Source organism: Diadema antillarum, unplaced genomic scaffold, assembly GCF_040938485.1.
Source record: "Diadema antillarum isolate AM-2024a unplaced genomic scaffold, OU_Dant_1.0 seq00000830_RagTag, whole genome shotgun sequence".
NCBI classification, from domain to species: domain Eukaryota; kingdom Metazoa; phylum Echinodermata; class Echinoidea; order Diadematoida; family Diadematidae; genus Diadema; species Diadema antillarum.
The window spans coordinates 455,256-479,668 of record NW_027271706.1 but is presented as its reverse complement, the minus strand read 5'-3'; the positions used below and the strand labels follow the sequence as shown (position 1 = coordinate 479,668).

At 38.9% G+C, this 24,413-nt stretch overlaps 1 protein-coding gene across 3 annotated transcripts in view; it reads right to left on the bottom strand.

The window, feature by feature from the left end:
* LOC139740059 (speract receptor-like) overlaps positions 1-24,413 on the bottom strand; it is a 527,367-nt gene that overhangs the window by 170,270 nt on the left and 332,684 nt on the right. For all 3 annotated transcript variants that reach the window (XM_071650652.1, XM_071650650.1, XM_071650653.1), the window contains 5 exons: positions 23,407-23,512; positions 19,793-19,951; positions 6,903-7,007; positions 4,783-4,854; positions 4,202-4,367 (listed from right to left, as the gene is read on the bottom strand). In XM_071650652.1, the coding sequence (XP_071506753.1) occupies positions 4,202-4,367; positions 4,783-4,854; positions 6,903-7,007; positions 19,793-19,951; positions 23,407-23,512 (608 nt within the window). The remainder of the gene's footprint in view (positions 1-4,201; positions 4,368-4,782; positions 4,855-6,902; positions 7,008-19,792; positions 19,952-23,406; positions 23,513-24,413) is intronic.

The window sequence follows — 24,413 nt, the reverse complement described above, 5'->3', positions numbered from 1 at the left end:
AAAGGCTATTTAGCAAGTTCTGTATTTCTTAGCGTTTCTAGCATAAGATTCTTTTTTTTTCACTTTAATTTTCCAATAAGAGGAAACTGTCATGGTCCAGCTTCAATAAGGGACCACACCAGCTGGTGTTACTTTGGTGTAAATTTATTTTCACATTTTTTCAAAAATCTAGTATTTTAATGTAAAATTCTTGATCGTCTTGTTTAAATTAAAAATCAACAAGAAGTGCAGTTACTAAGAAACTCTTCAAAAAACAGTTTAAAATTTGGAAATGACACCCGTTGGTGTTAATTTAACACCATAAATGAGCACCGAAAATTTAACACCAGCTCGGTGTTCACTATTTAACACCGGACTTTTTGCAGTGTGTCTAACTTTTTAATGTCATATAAGTTGTGATTAATTCTACGTTCTTGGAGGGAATCTAAAAAGACAAGAAACTGTTGATATGGGGAGCTGAATGGATTGAGTTTGGTAACACAGAATAGAAAAAAGCATTTTTATTTCATATAAGGAATAGAAAGTGTAATTTTTCTTTCTTACTTCACCGATTTCGACGAGATTTGATCAAGAGATAGCAGTGATCATCAACAAACCCCATAAACAGAACATACGCAATTGCGCGCGGAGACATTATAACCCTTAAATATTGCTGTAAAACCTATTGAACCATATCCCCTTTGATGTCGTGTAACTTTGAAAGGAATTCGTGTGTTGGAAAGCCGTTTTCACATGATAATAGTTATGTTTGGGGAATAATTTTAGTAAAATTCAAATGTTAGCTATAAACGCATATTAAATGTATGGAAAAGAACATTATTACCGAATTCCGTATTTTTGGGGGAAAATGTTAAAAAACATAATTCCTTCCTTAATATCTCATGACAACTATTTATCCCATCAAATGGGGTATCAACTTGTAGGAAATTTAATTTTCTTTAAAATGATACAATGTTTATGGCAATTTGATATTCTTAATTAAAGTTATTCAAAAATAATCCGTCTCCTAGCAACGGGCGGCGGCCATCTTAGAAATATGCAAATTAGACGCACGCGCAACCTTTTTTTTTTCCGCTGGCGACAACCGGATTCGGAAAATACAGGTTCTGACGATCTTCGGACATATCGTAGAATTTTGTTTTAGGGGGGGGGGGGGGGTGCACGGGGACCCTTTCTGGCTGCTAGACTAAATAAGGTTATTCCCCAGAATAGTTATTCCACCTTTTGAGAAATGGGAATAACTTTATTACGCGGAATAAGCGCAAGCAGTAGAATAACTATTCCCCGGAATAACTATTCCCCGGAATAGTTATTCCACCTTTGAGAATTCGGGCCCCTGAGTCCTAGCCCGACCAGTGTGCGGCGCACATCGCTGCATAACAGAATACGCATAGTAAGCGTAGCGCTATTCCTAGCCGATAGCCGGCCAGTAGGCCAATGCGCCGCGCCGGCGGCCCGGTGGCAAGCAGCGGCTGTTCGCTGGATGGGGCATGGCCGTCGATCGAATCGTGAATTCGGAATGGATTGATAAACCAAACCAGGACCTTGAGGTAGGAAAGTAGGCCTAAATAAAAGCTCTTCTTCGAAGGCATGCACTTATTGAGCACCCGAAAGATTGTGGTTTAATAGAATATGGAAACGATTTGTGATTTAAAATAAAACAACCCTGTCTCACATTAGTTAGTAAAACTACGTTAGATTCTTCCACCTAACGAAAGTCATTATTATATCGTGTATAGACTCTAGATCTAACGTTTGTAGACTAATCCTAGAATTGTAACGGTTAGTCAAGCTGTTTTAATATGCCCAAAACCGATCGAGGTTCTCTAGTCTAGGCCTAGATCGACCTCAGGTTTTACTCTCCTGACTACCTAGACCAGATCTACATCGAGTTCTAGGTGTAGCCTTACTTAAAATCATCGTAATTTAGTGATAAGTCTAGATGTTTCTAACAAGTTGGTGCAAATTTAATGACAGTTAATCATGTAATGTGAATTCCATTGCATTGCATTGTGTACGTATCCTGCAACTGGGCTTATCGGGCTTGCAGTTTTAGTTGCACTAAGTCGTCCTACGTACGGATCGATAGGATAGGCGTAGGCCTAGACCAATACTAGACTACCCTATACTAGACTGCAATAGACTATTTTAAAAGTGCCGTTCTCTTTGTAGGTCTAGAAAGCTAGTATAGATCATCTACAATTATTTGCGTACTAGTATTATACACGCGTGTGGTCGGCTAGCTGTATCCAGCACGCTCTGTGTGCTAGGTGTATAGGTACGCTGCCTTGTTCAGCCATCGTTAGACTCGAATTAAACTCGAAATAAACCTCCTCCTGGGTAGGTGTAATTTATACCCGATCTAGACAAAAGCTAGGCTTTATAGCAGAATACAAATTAAACCTCACACAACAGTGGGTTTAAACTTAGTGTTTTAAATCATTTTAAACTCACTTTGCAGCTGCTTAATAGACCGAAGACTGGTTTAAACTCAGTTAAATTTTTAGCAGAATACGTGCCTTATTAGTCGAGGATACTGTAGACTGTGTGTACTGAATGATGGGAGCCGATCCCAGACGCCGTGCGTTCGCGCGTGACAGCCGCGCGGCTTGAAAATCGGCTAACTTAATGAATCTAATCGAAGACACGCGACGACCGTGGGGTAGGTCACGTTGTTACAAACATGTTGAAATCGGGTAACTACGAGTTAGACGGCACGGTCACTGATACTTTACTGTAAAACGGTCTAACTCGAAGATAGCCCGTTTTGCCGTGTAAGACACCACCGATAGCACCGATCATTTATCTCTATCTTAAGATAGAAAAAGGATCAGAAATATCTAAAAAATGAAACGTTTTTGAGACAAGCCGATGTCACCAATGGAAAGAGCACCTAGAATTGACTAGATTCTGAAGTTTTCACAAAAAGTCACAATTTTCAAGATAGACCCCTTTTCCATGTGACAGCCGCTTGGGCATCGAGATCTCCCTATCCGTTGCTTCAAGGAACTGCCCAGCGAACAGAAATGGCTCGTGAAGGGGAACGGTTTGAGCGGTTGAACTATCAGCTCATTGTTCTAGGCCGAGGGTGGACAGAGCAATCCTACGACGCTGCTGAAAGGCAAACAGAGTAGTGCGAGCAGTCTGACCAAACTGCGCTCCAGAGATTGAGAGCAGTAGGGGGCCGATCAGCGCGCATTCCTCCTGAGAGACGTTGAGCTTATCTGCACGAAGTGGTAGATCGATAAGTGACGACGCGTAACCGCTAACCTTAAAGCAAACCCGCGATGCCTCTGAAAAATAGGCCAGCGTCCATTAACTGACTTTTATTCACGAGACTTTAGAGCATTGGGGGTAGAAAGCGATTCCTCCAGGGCCTTAAGTTTGGGAGAGTGCTTCTCCAGCGCTATGTACTTATCGTTCGCATCTCCCTTGACTCAAAAGGACGACCTTGCCCCGTGCGGTGCAACTGAGAGCGGGAGTTCCGTATCAAGCCGATCAAGTTCAGTATACAACTCCGCTAGAAAACAGGTGCCCGAGCTGTCTCGAGCTGTGCTACGGAAAAGAAAGGGAGAGAACACGCAGTTCTAGCAAAGGATGCCTCCCCCGATGGTGCGTCGGCAGCGACGTAGGTGCTACCTAAACAGGGATATTCAGGTCGTTCTAAAAATAAAACCTAGAAAAGGAACAGGCTCATCCAAAACGGCAACAGGGGCTTGGAAAGAGGTGCAAGCACCAGGAGCTTCACAGCACAGGAGACGTCGAGGTACGGTCGCAGAAGGAATGAGGAAGAATGTCTGCTATCAGGCTGCTTTAATAGGGCGATTATAGGTGGGGTCTGGGGCTACTTAGGACACGTCAGTAGGGCGTCTTTTGTTTCTGTTCTTTTACTTTAAGAGACAGAGGGCGGCATTTAAGGAAAATGCAGTTTAAAGGCACAGGTAAGAATTTATCATGAGGCAGATTGATATTATAGAGGACATCGAAATAAGGCAGCAATTGTATAGCGGACTTCGAATTTATTATCTTTAAATTAATTTTCTATTATGCGCTATAAAAGTAGCACCTATTGTTTTTTATAAATGTAAATCACGTTTAGACATAATTGAAACAATGGCAAAACAAATGAAAAATAAATGAAATTATCAGGTAATTTTCGGGCGAGAATCTGTCAGGACAGAGAATGGAATTGTTATCTTACTTTCGTATTTAGCGTGATCGCCCATTTCGGGAGGGTTGCTACCACTTCGAAACTGATGCAATCCAAAGTCTGTAATCTTCAGTACCCATCGGCTGTCCACCACGCAGTTACTTGATTTCAAGTTGCCATGGGAATGAATTTCGCTCGCATGAAGGTAGCCAAGACCCTAAAGAAAACAATAGTATTAATCTAAATGTTACTAACTCACAAAGAACATGTGAGTACATGAAAAAAAAAACCCACAGACGTTATATTCAGATCCACGTGCAATGTAGTTTCACTTACTTCCCATCAGTATTGACACAATACTTTATCATGTGTACTGTATATGCTGACTCACAACTCGTTATGCGAAATTCAAGATACAAACTTTGTGTAAGTCTTTTGCAATACCGAACTTTGAAGAGGAGTTATAATACACAGAGCAATCACTGAGAAAGAAAACAAAATGTATTTTCTTAAACTCACAAGTAACCTCGAAGCCTTTGTTGCAGTTGGTAAACAGCTGGCAACTGAGGCCTGGGGCGTGAAGAAGTAGAACATCATCTCAACATATTGTGATAGAATCATTAGTTATTTACCTTCAGTGTGTCTCCTATCAGAGACGCAATGAACATGCTATCCAGTTTCACCTCCTCGTTTTCAAGAATGTCCTGAGAAAAGAAAATTAAATTAGAAAAGTCCTGAGGAAATACAGAAGCAAAACAATGACAAAAACGTGTCTTTAAAATCCTACTTCCAGTAAAGCTGGACCAAATTTCCTTTAAGAAAATATTCCGCTATTTGTGAAAAGAAAAAGGGGATTTAAACAGTTATTCACAAATGTGTACTACTGATCAAAAATACGGTAGCGTGGAATGTTTTGCGAGATATTAAAACTGTGCACTGTCCCTTGTGCTCCAAATATTACAGGAACAACCAGGCAGATGTTATTCAAACAATTGCTATTGGTCGAAGTTTCGCAATTAATGTCTGTTTTCATTACCAAACCTACAGCTATCGTTTCATCCATGACGGGATACGTCATCGTTGAACGGAAATAAAGCAAACATAATCGTGTGTATGATTCTGTGGTCTAAGCACATTATTTCCCATACCGACAACATGAAACTTTTGCCAGCGTTTTTCTTGTCTCACTTTGCATCATGTTGACACTTTCATACTCAAGAGAAACATTTTATGGATCAAGTCTATAGTCAAAACTATCAAGGGTATGAACGTCATACTGTACAGTCACAGCACTGAAACTACCAAATACGCTGTCCATTCCAAACAAACTGTCAAATTGTACTGTGCTCTAAGTGGGAGATATTTTGTCATTATATCAGGCAAGAGATAGATGGTGAGATAAGGCTTTATATTCAGTTTGAAGTTTCTATCAGGGGTAAAGACGTCATACTGTACAGTCACAACATTGAAACTGTAACAAAAGCGTATCCATTCCAAAAAAACTCTCAAATTGTACTGTGTTGTAAGTGGGAGACATTTGTCATTAGATTTGGCATGAGATAGATAAATTAGCCCGCATGCGCAAAGAGCATGAGTGATTTTCGCAAAAGAGGGCTATGTATTCAGTTTGAAGTTTCTCCTTTTGCTATATTTCATTTATAACTGTAGCCCTAGTTTGCTCTTTCAACCATCTTCAACGACCGAAGTAAAATGCAATATAAATTGTACAGCTTTGCCGTGCATTTCCAGGCAATCTCGTTATCATGATAATAAACCATTCTCCTTGGATATCATCCATCTTGAGTAACAATAGTAACGATTATAGTAATGATAACAATAATAGCAGAAAAATAACTGATAAGAAGAATCTTATACAGCGCATAATATGTGTAATCTGTAAGCGCTTTACATACCATTCTTAAGTATATGAGTACACGATATTTAATATACCTGTTTGTACAACCACACTAACATTAAATTCCATTACGATACACAATAATAGTAATCTTACGTAGCAACAGTATTAAACACATGAGTATTAAGTTGTTTTTTGAATTGTTCAGTAGAAAGGACTTGCTTATTTAATTGAGGTGGCGGGGAGGTCCGGAGTGTTGGTTCCCCGCAGTACTTCGTATTGGCCTTTGGTGAGGTGGATATGGGGTTGTACATTTCTTGACGGGACGGGAGTGATGAGATCATATATGTAAGAGGGAGTAGCATGGTTTCATAACACCTTACAGATGCTGAGCATGATTTAAAATGAGTTTAAAATAATTTTGAGATGTACTGGGAGCCAGTACAGAATGTACCGAATGGGTGTAACATGCTCGTAGGATCAGACTCTTGTGACTACTCTAGCATCAATATTTTGAAAGCGATATGGTTTCTTGATACCTGAGTCACGAAGGTTTCCGAGAGTAGATGAAAATTGCCCTGTACTAATGTGAATATCGTTACAACTCATTTCCAGTCACACCTCTCATTATTTTTTTTTTAAACAAAATACTCTATACTCCTTTTAACTTACTACTTCTCATATCTTTGTTGGGGAAAAACAAATGCAACAAACAAAGACAAACTTGATATAAAACCTTATGTTTTTTGAAGTGTAATGGAAGATCCTTATGGTTCACATCGAAGTGTATTTTAAGTGCCACTTTATAAAACATCAATAACAGACACATAAACCATAGAAATATAACAGTAAAACTCAAATGCAATCACTTAGGAAAACAGTAGAACAGATGTTTACCTGCAAACTCCCCTTTGGGCAGTATTCCGTTATGATGCAAATATTAGGTGGATCCACACACGCTCCTATGAACTGGTTGAGATGTGGATGCCTGAGGTCTCGCATCTGAAATAAATGTAACTCACATTCAATTTTTGAACAATTTATTATCATATTTGTATAGAATATCCCTCAAAGCTACATTTGTTTGGGCCTCTGATTACGTACACATCAGTTCCCGAATGAAATTTGACAAAGGTTTCTCACGATTTGTTACTATACTTCGGACATCAATTGCGATTAGGTTCAGATATATTAGTACTATAACCCTAACTAAATGCAAAGGCGTTTGATGCTCAATGAGATTAAGTTTTCTTTCATGTTTTAATGTGTTTTATTGCATTGTTGTTCAGGCTATCCATTCCAAAAGTTCGTTAATCCGAAAATGAAAAAAGGTTTGTTAAGCCGACAACGAAAAGAAAATGCGAACAGACTAGCTCCTTCGGAATTACGAACATTTTTTCATTTTCGGATTAACGAACCTCCGGAATTACGACCCTTATTTCATTTTCGGAATAACATCCCTTCGGAATAACGAACTGTAATCGTAATATCATCTGGACTATGCAATATGTATACCATACATCACGAAAGAAACACTAAGGAACGTTTGTGGCCACACAGTGGGTGTGGAGCGGTTCCCATTTCAGGTTTGCTAATTACATAGTCCTAACCTATTCCTGCTCAGAATTACTTGAACTTATAAAGAAAACAGTACGAAGAGCTTTACTCGTCTTATCGACTTAGAAAAGCCAATGATCATTTTACCCAGACAGATAGAATGAATGACTGAGATTTCATCTACGATGGAAAGAAAGTATAGACATTTGTAGGACTAGCCTATTTGGATCAGAAATGAACAATTACAGCAACAACATTTCAGTAATTAGTCGGAGGAAAGATATGACACAACTGGGGGAGGGGTGTTTCGAAAGCTGTTCTTAAAGTTACGAACGACTTACGAAAGACTGGTGATCAGTTCTAATGTGCTATACTGATCAGAATTTCAATAATGCAGCACAAAAACTGATCACCAGTCGTTCTTTAGTCGTTCGTAACTTTAAGAAACAGCTTTATGAAACACCCCCTGACAAACCAACAGTTCGCCGCACAAATACTGGAACAATTTCTAATGGTTTCTGTTTTTTCTTTCCTATAGTATCGACAAGATGTGACTCCGGACATTGAAACAAGTGATATTTAGATGAGTTTTGTGATGAGGCACTATCAGAGACCGTTAAAGGTAGAGATAGAGGGCGCTATGATACTGGTGCCATGTTAAAATTTTGTCTCGTAAGTAGGGTTCTTCAGTACTCCATTATTTATTTTGTTGTATTTAACAGTCCTTATGTGTGTAATGTCCCACGTTCCAGCACAGCATGTATAAAAAATGAAAACTATCCTTGCTATCAGTTTTCACGTCTGCGTTCTGTGTACATTATGCACTATCGTATAGTCCCACCAAGGGGGTAGTAGGCGAACTAGGTCCTGCTCTGTTCGCTGAAATAGCTACTGAGAGGAAGCCCGCAGAAGGCCTACTGTTTCATCGGTGAGTGTACCATCAAAAAGTCGCCTACCCCGCTCAGATGTCAAATTCAGTGCCGGATACCTTTAATTATCTTAACAGTAAGTGTACCTCGCGTCACGTATTCTGTCAAGGAACTCTACCCATTACTTAACACCAAAAAAACTTCGAAGTTACTCCTAGACACAATACTCGTTACTAAGGAATAAGTTGTATACAGAGCTCTTGGATGTCGGGCAGGTTCACGCAAACTCGAATGATCCCTAGTCATGCCTCTAACTCTAGCAATGCTCATAACAAACGCCGAAAATTGTGTCAAAAGAAAGTCAACGCGTGCAACCTAATTCAAATCAACACACAAAATCAGCAGAACCGCTTATGCACTGTCATCTTTCCTTCTCACTAATTCCAGATCTGTGAACAATAACTTAGATGAGTTCCACGCTGTCGTCCTTGGTCGAAACGTCGATGCTGCAGTCGCTACGATCTACCGATTCAAACGGTATCTATCGCTGATTTTGATGTTTTCTAAAAATCACGTCAGAAAACGAGAGGAGGTGCAATTGTCGTGTATGCCAGAGATGAACTTTGTCCACAACATCTGGATAATGCAGTTCCGGCTGACCTACAGATCGTTAGGGTTACGATCCATCAGTAAAGAGTACCATGATTAATCTCGTTTATCATGGTGGCCACAATATATCATCCACTAAAGAGCGATAAGGCGGAAATGCCCATTGATTACCTTCACTCCACAATGTAAGCGATACGCGCAAAGCATGACTTAGATATGTCCTCACTTTTGTCGGACAATGACTTCAAGCAGATAGCACGTGTACCAATCAGAGGCAACCGTACTTTGAATCAAATAATCACTAATATTCAAGAGAATTTTGAGGAACCACTGACCAAAGTGAGGGTACATAGTCAACGAAGCATCAACCACGGCCCGTTAAAAATATCAAGCGAACAAAGATCTCCCGTCCAATGAGAGACAGTGAAATCCGTGAATATGGTGCTAAAGTCGCTGATCATGACTGGTCTGACCTATTTTCCATCAGAGATGTCAACGAAATGTGTGAGCCTTTCTATTCGGAATTAACTGCAATAATCAACACATATTTCCCAACCCATATTGTGAAGCTGAACATAAACATTAAACAATGGTGACACCAGCTATTAAATCGATGACAGGGAGAAGACAAAGAGGTTTTGAAAGGACTGAGGACAAAATATATGGCGCTCTCTTCGGGACAAAATCCAGCGAGAAATCGCATCTTCTAAAGCTAATTAATACTCGAAAAGAGTTCAACATCTTAAACATTCTAGTCCATAGTTTCAGCACATAGGTAAAATTATGCCTGGACCAAGGAAATTACCGCTGATCCAGATTGACAATATCGAACTAACAGATTATAAGTCAACTGCAAAAGGAATTGACACTCAGTTCATTAATGTCGGTTTCGACATCCTGCCGCTTGATACGCTGTGCCTCCCAGCATTCCTTCCCTCCCGAGAGCCCTGCCCTCTAGTACAACCATAGGAGGTCTACCAAAAGGTCCAGCGCATTAGGCCCCGTACTGCCCCGGGATCTTGTGGAATCCCCCACCCCGCTGATCCAGATTGACAATATCGAACTAACAGATTATAAGTCAACTGCAAAAGGAATTGACACTCAGTTCATTAATGTCGGTTTCGACATCCCGCCGCTTGATACGCTGTGCCTCCCAGCATTCCTTCCCCCCCCCCCCCCCCCCCCGAGAGCCCTGCCCTCTAGTACAACCATAGGAGGTCTACCAAAAGGTCCGGCGCATTAGGCTCCGTACTGCCCCGGAACCTGGTGGAATCCCCCACCCCCGCTTGGTGACGGAATTCGCATTGGAACTCAGTTCGCCACTTGCCGACATATTCAGTGCCTTTTTTTTTTAAACAAGCGAGTGCCCCAAAACCACGGAATGGCAGTAGTTCCCACCCAACGGCCTCACCGCCATCTATCGACAATCTCAGACCAGTATCTCTAACTGATCACTTTGCGAAAGTAGCAGAGAACTTTACTGCAGGATTGACGCTTCGCGATATGCAACCTTTGATTGATAAATCGTAATTTTGGAAACCAGAAAAAAAGTTTCTACTTCTCACTTCTTGCCGTGTTTTTAGACGTACCGAAAATGGTGCATTTGAATGCTGAATTTGAATGCTGAATTACAAACACGATTGCAATTATGAGTCGAATCATGGTTCATTCACAGGACCGAAGAAGGCTTCACGGATTCTGCGATTTTGAATTTCAGAGCGAGGAGGGGAGATTTGGCTTCTTTGCAAGTTCCCATCAATCACTTTTGAGCCTTCTTTCTGGGGGAGCGAAGTCACTCTGCAACCAAATACACGATTGGAGTTCAGTTATGTTCACATGGCCGTTCCGTTGCTTATTTCCGGCAAAACGTGATAGGAAAACACTTCCGGATCGTCATTTGAAACACGATTGGAATAATGTTTCAAATCAACGTCTGTGATTCCAGATCTACACGGCAAATATGCTTAATTTGAAACACGATTTTGTACAATCAGTACAATCGTGTTTCAAATTCGCAATCTCGGCAGGTGTGCAGACTATGTTGGTCAGTTTGCTTCATGCAATGCACATGAATGCTGACAAGCACTTTCCAACGTAGTCTCTACCGATTATAGCAAGGCCTTTGATCGGATAAATCACAATCTAGCGTTACATAAGTCACTGCTTTTGAATGTTCGTGAGTGTGTGGTTTACTGGATTCGTGATTTCTTATCGAATCGCACCCAACATGTTAAATATCAGAATACATATTATGATTGGCATGAGCTCCAATCAGGAGCCCCGCAGGGCACCCGTTTTTGCCCCATCATCTTTCTGGCGATGATCAATAATAATGCATGCAGCAAAGAAATTATCCCTTGCTGGAAATAGGAGCCTCGGTGCAGTATCCACCATACCGGAAGCTGTTACACGTTTGCGTATTTGGTCCGAATAAAACTTAGTGAAACTTAACCCGGAAAAAGTGTTAGTCAATGCATCAGATGTTATGATCGGAGACACAGCTTTGACCCATGTGAATGAAATCAAACTACTCGGTGAGACATTACAACAAGGTCTGAGATGGCATTATTACGTGCATGAATTGCTGAAGAAATCTAATAAGGTCCTAATAGACTCCACTTTTTGCGAGTCTTGAAGGCTTTCCGCATGTGCCTCGCTGACCTGATTGTCATCTATTGCACTTTAATTCTCCCAGTCGTGGAGTATTGCGCGGTTGTGTGGTGCTCCGGCCTAACAGTTTCCCAGATAAATGACATCGAGAGAGTACAAACACGTGTATGTCGCATCATGCTCGCAACACAATACGAGTGTCATGACCACACCCGAGTGAAATGTAATCTGCCTATTAAATGACGGTCGAATCTCCCTATGTGTAAAATTTGTCCAGAATATTGCAAAGCCAGGATCTCGCCTTCATGATTTAATAAAAATGGTCGCCAGTTCCCCAGAACTGAAATTCCCAGTTTCTTCTGAAGGGTAACAATTAAAAACACTTGATAATCTGACCCTTTTTGAATGGTGCTGAATCCGAATCTGCAGGATACAACTCTTGCATCCTTGAGGGTTTGGAGATATTCAAAAAAAATTCCAATATGTACGCTTATTAATTGAAAAAAAAAACACGTAAATTGATTGTCTTACCCCATTTCGAGGGTGCTGAATGTCTTTGTGAAGGTTTTGAGATATTCATAAATGTTATTTTGGCACAAAAATTTTCGAGCGATTCGCTCTTTCTCAATATTGTTGATACTGTTGAGAAAGAGCGAATCGCTCGAAATTTGTGTGCCGAAATAAACTGTTGATGAATACAGCATGAACTTGATTTCAGTTTTGTGTTTGATGATAATCACGCCAACACGTGGACAACTTACTCTCCCTCTCTCTCTCTCTCTACATATATATATATAGTATACATCTAAAATTATATTGCGGAAACAAAAATAAACATAAGGATAAAAATGTCTAACACGTGTCTTCAACAATGTCTTCAAGACCACCAATATAAACCAATTAACCAATTTGAGTGTTTATGGATTAAGAGATGAAGACTGTTCAAGGATCAAGACGAGTATTTCTCGGTTCAGTAAAGTTTTCTTCACCACTTTCACATTATGATTGAGAGGAGTATGTCTTGTCCACTGATTGTAAGTGTTCACAACTTCTGCATGTAGAGAAACGGTATAATCTTGCAATCATTCATCTGTAGTCTTGTAAGGTTCATTGCTGGCACACCAATATCGTATCATCTCCAATATATCTGGAGGAGCTGGTTTCACAGCAAGTTGAAACTGGGATTTTAGAACTACAATATGCATTTGCTTGTCAGCAGAGTAGAGTTGGGTTTAGATTTTGCGATTTTTGCAGAGACTAATCCCTGAAATCTTTCCGCACACACAAAAAATGGCTAATATCTTGTGACGGTGCCGGAGAGACATAACAGCTGTTAAGTTTTCATTGAATTACAGGATGATGGTGACAAACAGTGCGGACTATTATTGTGCCAAAGGAGGAACCTTGTGCGAAAAAATTTGAGATTGTGGTAAGGGCAAGAATGCGCGATGAAACCTCATCTGCTCAGTACTCATGAGCATCATGAATAATATGAATATTATTTGTAGAAACTTTAGTTTTTAGGGAGGGACAAGGAGTTATCGTACGGAAGGTGGAGTAGTTTGATCAAACAGATCAAAACAAAATGAACAAGGGAAGACTGACTTTGGCGATATGCCAATTCAGTGCAATCCACTTAACAATCTCCGCATGACAGTAAACTGTCAAGTACTGATACAAGCGAAAATATCTTTCTCACTATCGAGATACTGTAGTTCTATTGCACTTTTTGAGGACCATTTCGATTACCATTTTGGATATTACAATTTTTTTCTGGGATGCAAGAGATGCATCATCCAGATTCGGGTTAAGCACAATGAAAATGGGTTAAAACCTTCTTTTCTATTTTAATTTTTACCATTTATCTGGAAATACATAAGAATTCAAGTTTCTGGCGGCAATCTAAAATATCTCAAAACCTCCAAGGATGCAACAGTTGCATCATGCAGATTAGGATTCGACACCCTTGAAAAAGGTTTAATCCTTCAATTGTTTTTCCTTTTTCACCATTTAGAAGAAGATATTAACATCCGTTTCTGGCGGTCATTTTGGTGGCCATTTTGGACGGCTATCTTGAATATCTAAAAAAAAAAAAAATGCAGGAGATGCATCATCCATATTTGGATTCAGGACCCTCGAAATAGGATGAAACCATCAATTATTTTCAACTGTTCATCATTTAGAAGGAAATACATGGGAAATTACATTTTGGCGGCCATTTTGGCCACCATTTTGGCGACCATTTTTGGCAGCTATCTTGAATATCTGAAAACCTTCAAGGATGCAAGAGATGCATTATTTAGATTTGGATTCAGCACTCCGAAGTAGGATGAAACCATTGCTTATTTCCAATTGTTCACCATTTAGAAGGAAATACACGGTAATATCTGTTTTTTGCTGTCATTTTGGCTGCCATCTTGAATATCTCAAAACCCTCAAGGATGCAACAGCTGCGTCCTCCATATTTGGATTCAGCATCCTTGAAACAGGGTAAATCCATCAATTGTTTTCAATATTTCACTATTATTTATGGTAGAAAATACATGAGAATTTTCGTTTCTGGCGGCCATTTTTGCAGCCATTCTGAATATCTCAAAACCCTCAAGGATGCAAAAGTTACATCATCCAGATTCGGATTGAGCACCCCCGAAATAGGGTAAAATCATTAAAAAAAAAACATTGGGTGGACAGTAAAATGAGGTGAGGCCCAAAATCTGACTTTGGCACCCAGACTAATCCCATTTATGATCAGATTATTGAACAATAATCAGTGAACAGCGTTAATCAATTAGTCATCATAGATTAATTTTGCATTTGCAGACGCACTGTAAACTAACGGAGCTCATACATAGCAAGCAAAGATGTAACGATATTACAACACAATTCTATCACAATATCACAATAAAACCACCTCGGCAAGAAAAAGAATGCATACATTCAGCTGTACACATGGAAGAAAACATGAAGAGAGAAGGAAGATGACAAAAAAAAAAAAATCTCTGAAATGTTTGGCAGTATCCCTGGGCATAGAAAACGAGTACTTCCTTTAGGGCAATTGGGTAATTGTTAGGCAATCTAGGAGGAGAAGAGGCTGCTCGCAGTCACACGTGGTTGCCAATGACAATGATATCGAGGAGACGGTGAAGTCATGAACAACTTCCCGAAATACCAAACTTTTCCAAGGGTGGAATCGTTGCGACGACAGCTTTTTTTTTCCCCATTAAGCACAAACTCCTGTATGGTAAACCTGGAGGACAAAATAAAACCTCTATTGAAGTAAGCCGCAATGAAACGGTTCCTACGCTGGCACCATTGATGCCATGGCCATGAGCACATTGGAAATATATTCGGGTGGACTATGCATACACATTAAAAAAATAAATTATCAAACGCCAGAAGTCTCTATGATGTCCACTACGTCATTGACATGGACTATAGTACCTTGTTAAAGAAGTATGTTATTTTCGTGTAATTCGACATCAACAAGGACCCTCATTTCGTCATGGAAAACACTGAGGTTTTTCTCAAGTAAAATCAAGTGAAACATTAAAACAACACCATATCAGACCGACAGTCGTGTTGCAGCCAGACGACATACCCCTCTAAAATATAATCTACTGCTAGTAACACCCAGGGCCGTGGCCAAAAACAGTGTTTGGACAATTTTCTTCTGACGATGGAAACAACCAAACCATTACAAATAGTGTCCGCACGTCTTAGCATATTGCGACCCAGTACAGAAAGAAAGGACATCCAATTTCGTGACCATGGTGATTCGTCATGAAAAGCATTTCTGTGTCTCTGACTCCTTCCCTGAGTATTATGTCACGTGAAAAACTGCCTGTTAGAGAAACTTGCTCCAAAACGAGAGCAAAGTCTTACGTGGTCAGCATTAGGGATATCATAGTTTAGAAAAGGTACGTCGAAGCAGAGACCACATTGATTGCTAAATGATTGCAGCCTTACATTAGGATTGTAAAATCAAACCCAATTGCAGACCAATTAGTAACTACTCCAAATGCAAAGACATTCTACAGACACATAAAAAATGCGAATTCAACAGGAAATTTTATTTTTTTTTGGTGTTTTTCTTTGCACAAAAAAAGTATCTATGATGAACATGCACAAATGTAAATGTGATTACAAAAGTCTGTAGCTCATTGCTTATCACAATGTAGACAGTCATAATTTTCATTATTTAGACAGTCACCTCGTGATTGCTATTTAAGGCTTCTGTCATCACAGGCTCTTTCATGTTCAGCATTAGATATAGATCTCCACCTCAATCATCGGTCGCATGGGCCCCCAAACGTGATCCGCAGACAACGCTTGCGTTTCCAGTGAGATCCTAGTTAGTCCTGTTTAACTTTACTTGCAATGTGTAACTTTTAAGAATTACAAGTTTTACAAGTTTTGTTTTGAGGGCGCTGTATTCCTGCTGCCACGTGGCAGAGCTCGCTCCCTGAATATTACCCATTTTGTGTCATTACTAAAATGGAGATTTTTATTCTCAATTCATGAACAGGGCCAGTGACGTGTACAGTACAGTGATCCTCCGGGACAAGTTTCAGCATTTTTTTTGATCACCCTGCTAGCGTGGATTTAATATGGTTTTGACCTGCTTTACGTTATCTAAATTTTAGTTGATGCAGCTTTTTCCTCTTCTGCGCCCAGGCTTTGGAATAGGCTCCCTCCTCTTCTGGAGGCTTTCAGTGTAAATTTGGCGGTGAAAATAATCAACCTACAATTGTATTGTCGGTGAAGTTGATTGTTGAACCTGTCTTTGGATAATGTCAAAACACAGCTATCAAAATTAAATAGGCAAAAAAGAAAACCTTCTTTCTGTAATGCAACGACAATACAATGGTTGAAAAACTCCATATGTGCCAAACCGACGATAACGTCACTACAGTTAAACTCGAGAAAAACTCATACATTTCACATTTCTCTTTACATATATATATCTATATATATATAGTATATACGACGCTTGAACGCTTCATCTTCTCGCACTGAATAGATAATGAAGGAGCTACACTGGTTCTGTACAAGGTCGGGACCCCTTCTCTCTCTCTCTTTCTCTAGTTATAAATATACATATATACACATTCAATAAATATTTTTTCAAGTTTATATTTCTCATAAAATAGTTGGCTAAAAGTTAATGTATTATATATTATATGAAAGGTAATTCAATTGGCTTTTCTTTTCAAAGTCACAAAAGCAAAATTGCAAAAATGAACAAGTTGTCATTCATGTGTGCTCTTCATAACGGCTCTTCCATGTAACAATAAGAACAAAAGACAAATTTAACACAATAAAAACATGAATTAACTTGTAGAAATAAACCTATGATCTCTGTAATATCTTTGAAGCCCAAATAATAAACAAAGGCTGAAACAATCGAGGAAAATGAAGAATATTTTGTCAAATCCAAATTCAAATGAAATGAGAGAAGAAGCAATATAAACAAAAAGTGGTAGGAATTTGAATTAATTTCTCATATTTTGGAAAATTGAGAATAAATATTTGGTTTTGAATTTGTCTTATGAATTTCTAAATCACTAAATTAAAAGAGTGAAATAAAGATATCCTGTTCATTTAATCATCTTTGTGCCCTTGCTCTCTATGTCATTTGAAGTTTGAGTTGACAAAAAATTCTTATTTCCCCCTGTAGTTTCCCACTTTTATTTTGTTTGCGGTTGTAAGGAGATAACAAGAGTGAAAACTTATTTTTGCTATTTCATTCATGCCTCTCATTGTGTTAAATTGGTCTTTTGTTATCATTGTTATCTTGAAGGACATTTCCAAATGAAAGAAAACGTGCCAATTTTGCAATTTTTACCTTTGTGCCTTGGAGGACAAAAATGGATGTTCTCACTCATGTGTATAAGAATATATATACTAGGTGTTTCAAAAAACATTTTCCACTTTTGATCATAAATATTTAAAAAACTATTCATTTGATAAAACTGTCATTGATATGAATAATAGCTGGATAGTGTACAATTTGGTTGAAGGTGATTTGCACGTAAAAGCATAAATCAGTTTCATTAAATCTAAGATTGATTTTGAAGCAAGGTTTCAGATTTTGGTCAAATTTTAACCCTCTGTACAAAAATTGAACTTGGCACAGGAACCAATGATGTGTATGTGAGTGTGTGCTGACAATGGCCCTGAACAATGGACATGCCTGAACCACCTGTTGACTAGGCTTCAGTCTGGCGCTCCCTGGCACATGAATGCTTAATCAATAATTCATGTGGTTTGCCCAGGGCACTGCTAGTCTGAATTCATGCACGATAAAGTGCTTGCAAACACCACATTTCATTTCAGCTGGCATTCTGGCATTTTCAAATTTTGCTTCACATATCACTAAATTTGGGATATAAATAAGCATAAATGATCTAAAGTTCCTCATTCTAATACAACTGTCTACTAATTAAATAGTCTGACAAATTTTTCGCTTTTTCGATAAAAAGAGATCACTTTTGGTAAAGAGTTCAGCAGCATTTATCATTGGGGCGATTTGTTTCAGAGATTTATTTAAGGCTCCATATACACAAGTGTATATATACTCTAATTAGTTTTCTTTACTTCCTGCCACCACGTTTACTATAGAACAGAAGGTATTCATTGTAATTTTGTTTTTCAGAAGTAGGGAGAGCACTGACACGACTTAACGACAGTATCGACAGGCGTTTGACTTTACACAGATACTGCCAGAGGCTGAATAAAGACTAGCTGTGATAGTGGAATTTCTCATGAATGAATACTGAAGCATTCAAACCCTGGTCATTGTTCAGGACCATTGTCAGAGTGTTAACCACACACTCCCATACACACCCATTGCCCCCTGTGCAAAGTGAAATTTTGTACAGAGGGTTGAAAATAGAGCAAAGTCTGGAACCTAACTGTGAAATTAATCATGGATTTCATGAAACTTATTTATCCTTTCATATTTAAACCACCTTCAACCAAATTGTACACTATTCAGCTATCACTCATATCAATGACAGTGTTGTCTGATATATAGTTTTTGAATTATTAAGAATCAAAAGTGGAAAATGTTTTTTGAAACACCTAGTTTATATATATATATAATATACATATAAAGGGAGAACAAGATCGAGAGCAACGTCTGCCTCAAGTCTTATTTCTTTCACTATATTATATATATATATATATATATGTGACCCTGCACCACAAAACCAACAAAAAGTCGCCAGACAAGGATTTTCAGTTGAGGGCAAATTCTAAAAGAGCAGACTCTAAGCTTTAAAATGATGTATAACTCCATTCAAATGGACTCCCCTAACCTACGTAAATACTTGAAAGAAAGCACACACTCTGGAAAAGTGTGAACTGAGAAAAGACGCTATGAAGTACACGGTCTATTCAAGCGCTTAATCTTTACCAAACCGTGCTAACTTTGCCATGAAAGGGACAAAACACAGGATGTAAACCACCGAACCAACAACAATGAAGGGATTATCAGATTAAGCTAAAATTGAGCATGTTCTATCAGCACATTCTCCCCATGATTACTGCTAACTTCCAAAGCAGTAGCGGTATCCTTTCAAATGTTATGAAACTTGAAAGTGAAGAAGTTGCAAAGGATTTCAAGACATGACAAGCGGCCTCTAAGACATACCTGATCATTCTACTCTTCACCCAGAAAGGGTTACAAAACAAACTGCTAAAAACACACTTTCCCATTCATGTTAAGATGCAAAACTGAAAAAATAGTGTAGAAGAAGGATAGCTCTTTCAGAAAATATGAAAAACTCGAGATTGACTTGGTTGACCCATTTCACCTTTTTTGAGTCCTCACATAAAATCAAGGGGTGCGACTTTTTGTTCGTTTTGTGGTGCACGGTCACATATTATATATCTATATATTATCTATAAGTATATATATATATATATATATTATTTATCAAATTCTTCCATGATTGTATATGAGTATCAAGATTTTCAGTTTTCGATGTTATCAAGAGTAAGGCACCGTAAGAAGATCCCAATGAATTTAAATGTATTTGAATAGCAGTGCTCGCACGGGGCAAGAGCTGGTTTGTTTGAATTTGTTTCCATGACTACAAAGTTCACGACATACATGCAATAAGTCTCGTCTTTCCTCACCACTTTCAGTTCTTTCCTGACTGATCGGCTGAGATCAAGGTGTCTTTTATACACTTTTTTGATTGCCACCAAAATGTTCTTGTAGGTTCCAACTTCTGTGAATATCTGACACCGGCCGGGGTCCAAGGAGTTTCGACTGTCGGTTGTCATCAAGCTTAACTGGAAACAAACACAAATGTGTACAAACAAATAACATGTTTTAAAATACGTGTTGACACAGGACGAAACGAAATATTTTGATTTTTGCTGAATTTTGCTACCTGCATTGATTTTTTCTTCACACTATCCCACAAACACAGAAGACAAATACTTCAGTGAAAAGTTCATTGCTATCAATGATGTCACCGAAATTATTGAAATTTTAAAAAGCACTTTCATTATACTTAATGGGGTTGGGCGAAATTACCATCGAGTGCTATGAACGGTATACTTAGTGCTACACCTTACATATCGAATGATTATTTCACTATGTGTGTTGCAAATGTATAGTTAGCTATCATTAAACCGTTGAGGACGGGCTGATTTTGCTACAACATGCATTTCCCATAGACACTTGCCCGAGTATAACTCGTCCTTAACGGGTTACGTTTTGTTCTAGATATCAAAATATCTATACTATGCATTTGCTTTTTAATCCACTCAACTTTGAGCATGCTGGGCCAATCCCTTGGTCCCCAGTGGGAACACTTCAACGATAAGAACATTATTGTACCTCCTTTCCCTACGAATAGTTACAAATGTTACAAAAAAAAATCGGGACAAGGCATAATTGACAACTCACGAAAAACGATCGAAAAGCTAACTTGAACTCTTTGTGCAGGTGAGCCAATAATGTCAGAACATTACAGGTGCACATGGAATTTACGATATGTACAGGTACTTCGATATGGTCGCCATATTTTAATGTAAAGATATATAATAAACAATGTATGCACTAAAAAGACATTCGAAATTGTCAATCGATCTGGAAGTTGCTTCACAATAGCTGTTAATTTTAGGTATTAACATAGTGAAATATGACAACATAGCAAAAATAAACTAAGCTTAAAATCTTATCAACGATCTTGTCCTGTTGAATATCATTGCATTTGGATTTCGTCATAGCAGAGAATAATCGGTTAATTCCACAAACGTAACCATGTTCACTCTTACGATATGCTATATTTACTCAAATTGCTGCTAAACAATCAAGATCAATGCAGACTTTCCTCCCTGTAAACGTGGATCAGTGGTATACTTATTCAGCTGTCAGGTACATAGTAAGTACGCTTTGCGCTTTATGTATGTCGCTGTTTACAAAATGCATTTGTTTTTCAAGTTACTTAACGTAAACTGGTCTGATATCCTATGTGATCCGGTAATAGAACATACACAGAAATTATTAATGCCTTGCTCTTATTACAGCAACATAAAAAATAAAACAGAATATCAACTTTGAAAATCAACTTAAATGATAACATCAAGACCATCAAAGTACATTTATGAACGCTGCAAAAGCAGGAAAATACGGGGGCATCCCACGAGACCGACACCCACGAGTCATACGGTCCACGAGACCGACATCAATAATAGGTCCATGAGTCATACAGCCCACGAGTTATACGGCTCAGGAGTCATACAGCCCATCAGTTCGACACTACGCACAAAAGGCTCATGAGACCGACACTAAGCAAACATAGCCCACGAGACCGACACTAAGCAATAAAGGCTCATCAGACCGACACTAAGCAAAGAAAGCCCACGAGACCGACAGTAGGCAAAAAAGGCCCACGAGACCGACACTAAGCTAAAAAGGCTCACGAGACCGACACTAAGCAAAGAAAGCCCACGAGACCGGCAGTAGGCAAAGAAGGCCCACGAGACCGACAGGATAAACAGCGCCATCTACATGTCAATCACCTGTACAGGGTGTTCCATGAACGGAAAGATAACATACTGGCGGGTGTAATTTCGTAACGCTATCAATTAAAAGATGGTGACCATCTACATAATTATGAACGACATCAAATATGTATTTCTACATACTTCTGGGGGGGGGGGGGCAAGTGTGTCAGGGAGCGAAATTGTTATCAAGTAGAAAAATTGAATTGTATTCTTCATGCCCCCAAAAAGAGACAAAACCACAAATGAATTTAAAAGAGGACAATAACGATGTATGGATTAATTTCAGAGCTTTGATAATACCATCGTGCTATTTCTAATACGCTTTCTCAGTTTTTAGCTAGAAGATGGACAAGGTATAAATTTTACCTCTTCTCTTTCCCAATTCACTAGTTACTTATTCTATTTGATATATTCTACCCTCCTGCTCTGACGTTTTGCAGTAAGATCTATTTGTAATTTTCTCTGTAACTATAATGTAATTCTACTGATTAAAACGTTTTATATCGCAGGGATTCACCTTAATTTTGTGGCTTGTGTTATTCTCCTCCGAACAGTACATTTTATCGTGAAATACAATAGCTGTTTTCATGGATGCATCTGGTTTTTTCCGAATCCCTAATGCTACCTTAATAGACGATTCCGTTACTTTTTATTTTTAATTAATACTAAATCAACACCCTCGGAGGTTTATTGTGGAAAGATCTGTTACACACTTTTACTGTACTTTGTTTATTTTTTTTTTGTCACAAACACACACCCATGCAAACACAATTAAAGATCCTGATCATTTCGGGGGGGGGGGGGGCAACTGATGGGATTACACCCTGGCAACTCTTCTTTTTCATCTCTCATATCTTCCTATGCTATTATCAGGACACCCTAAACAATCTATTGGTCTATAGGTGGCGCTGTTCATCCTGTCGGTCTCGTGGGCCTTCTTTGCTTAGTGTCGGTCTCGTGAACCTCTTTTGCGTAATGTCGGTCTCGTGAGCCTTGTATGCGTAGCGTCGGTCTCGTGGACCTTTAAAGTGTAGTGTCGGTCTCGTGGGCTTTGTTTGCTTACTGTCGGTCTCATGAGCCTTTTGTGTGTAGTGTCGGTCTCTTGAGCCGTATAACTCCTGGGCTTATTTTACTTGATGTCGAACTCGTGGGCTTTATTTACTCAGTGTCGAACTCGTGGGCTGTATAACTGGTGGGCTGTATGACTTGTGAGCTGTATGACTCGTGGGCTGTATGACTTGTGAGCTGTATAACTTGTGGGCTGTATGACTCGTGGGTGTCGGTCTCGTGACGTGCACCCGAAAATACTACGTCGATATCCAATAACTATGTAATACCCTACAGCAAGATGAACAAAGAGCTATACCATACGAAATTAGTAGGCATAATATCACTTTCTGTCTTCAATTGGGAAAATTGAGCTGAACACGATATCTTCCTGGTCAAAAATAATCAACTGGAGCTCTGTGAAAGCGTTTGGTACTGTTTGGATGTTTTGACTTAGGTTCCTGTCTTGGAGAGTGGTTACAACTGTGTTTTGCCTAACCTACCCGGTTTGACCAAAGCACACAGACTAATATTTCAACTGACATGAAAATTAGAAATTCTCGAATATTGCTTGATAGCGCAGATGTGTCCATGGGTCAAAAGAGCTGGTGATCACCATTTATTGATGCATTATTATCAAATCCGTCTTATTATGTTTGTATTGTGATCTTTGTTCTGCTAACCTTGCTAATCGCGGACATAGTGGATCCATTATGACGTTTTGTTTGAATGTCACTGTAGTCAATTTTCCACAAGAGGCTGGCCAGTTCTTGTTCATACTTCCAGTTTCTAAAAAGTGAATGAATGAATAAAGAAGAAATTGGTATACACGTTACATCTCTGTCTGGCCACGGAAACAACATTTTTTCGATACTGCTTCAATTGTATTGCATGGAATAGGAAAGTATACTGTATAACGCAAAAGACCTTGAATAAAATTGGTTACTGATATAAATTTACTTTCGTAGTTCTCTTTTTTTTCGAGTAATGTGCATATTCGTTTATGAAAGCCCATTTATGCACATTTAAACAATATTTTCGTTAAGAACATCTCTGTAAGAAGATAGGGCTTTCAACAACACGCGTTTATGTACAGCTCGCGAAAACTTCTGAATGGTACATAGGATCTTTATTTTGTGATGACAAGATTAATCTGCCTCATGGATTGCTTCATAGACAGACGTGCTCTATAGGTTCCAATCAAAGTTGACCTAAAGCTGCCACTATTTTGCTTTATGCGACCTTAACATAAATATTCATATCACGGCGGCAGCTCGTCGGCACTAAGCAACATGCATATGAACAGTGTGACCTACTTGCCACAAACTCATCTGTTTGAATGTTGATGACAGAAGTGTGAGGGGGATAAAAATAAGGAAATTAACTATACAGGCCACCAGCAAAAGAAAACTAAATCATAAGTGGTCACATATTTTACGAACGTGAGGTAAATAATTTTATGTGTTCTTACGTTTTAACTAGTCATTTAACAGTACGAACCACCTTCTCTACAGGCATGGAATGTTTTACGTCGTGATTTTGGAACATATCATCTTTTCATATTACAAATCTACTGGCCTGCAAGGCTTGTTTCTTCTTTCAAAGCCGGCTTACTAGTAATAAGAGACCTCGTGAATTCTGCTCAAGCATTTCTAAGAAAAAATAGTGAAAATTTACAGGGTGTTACAAA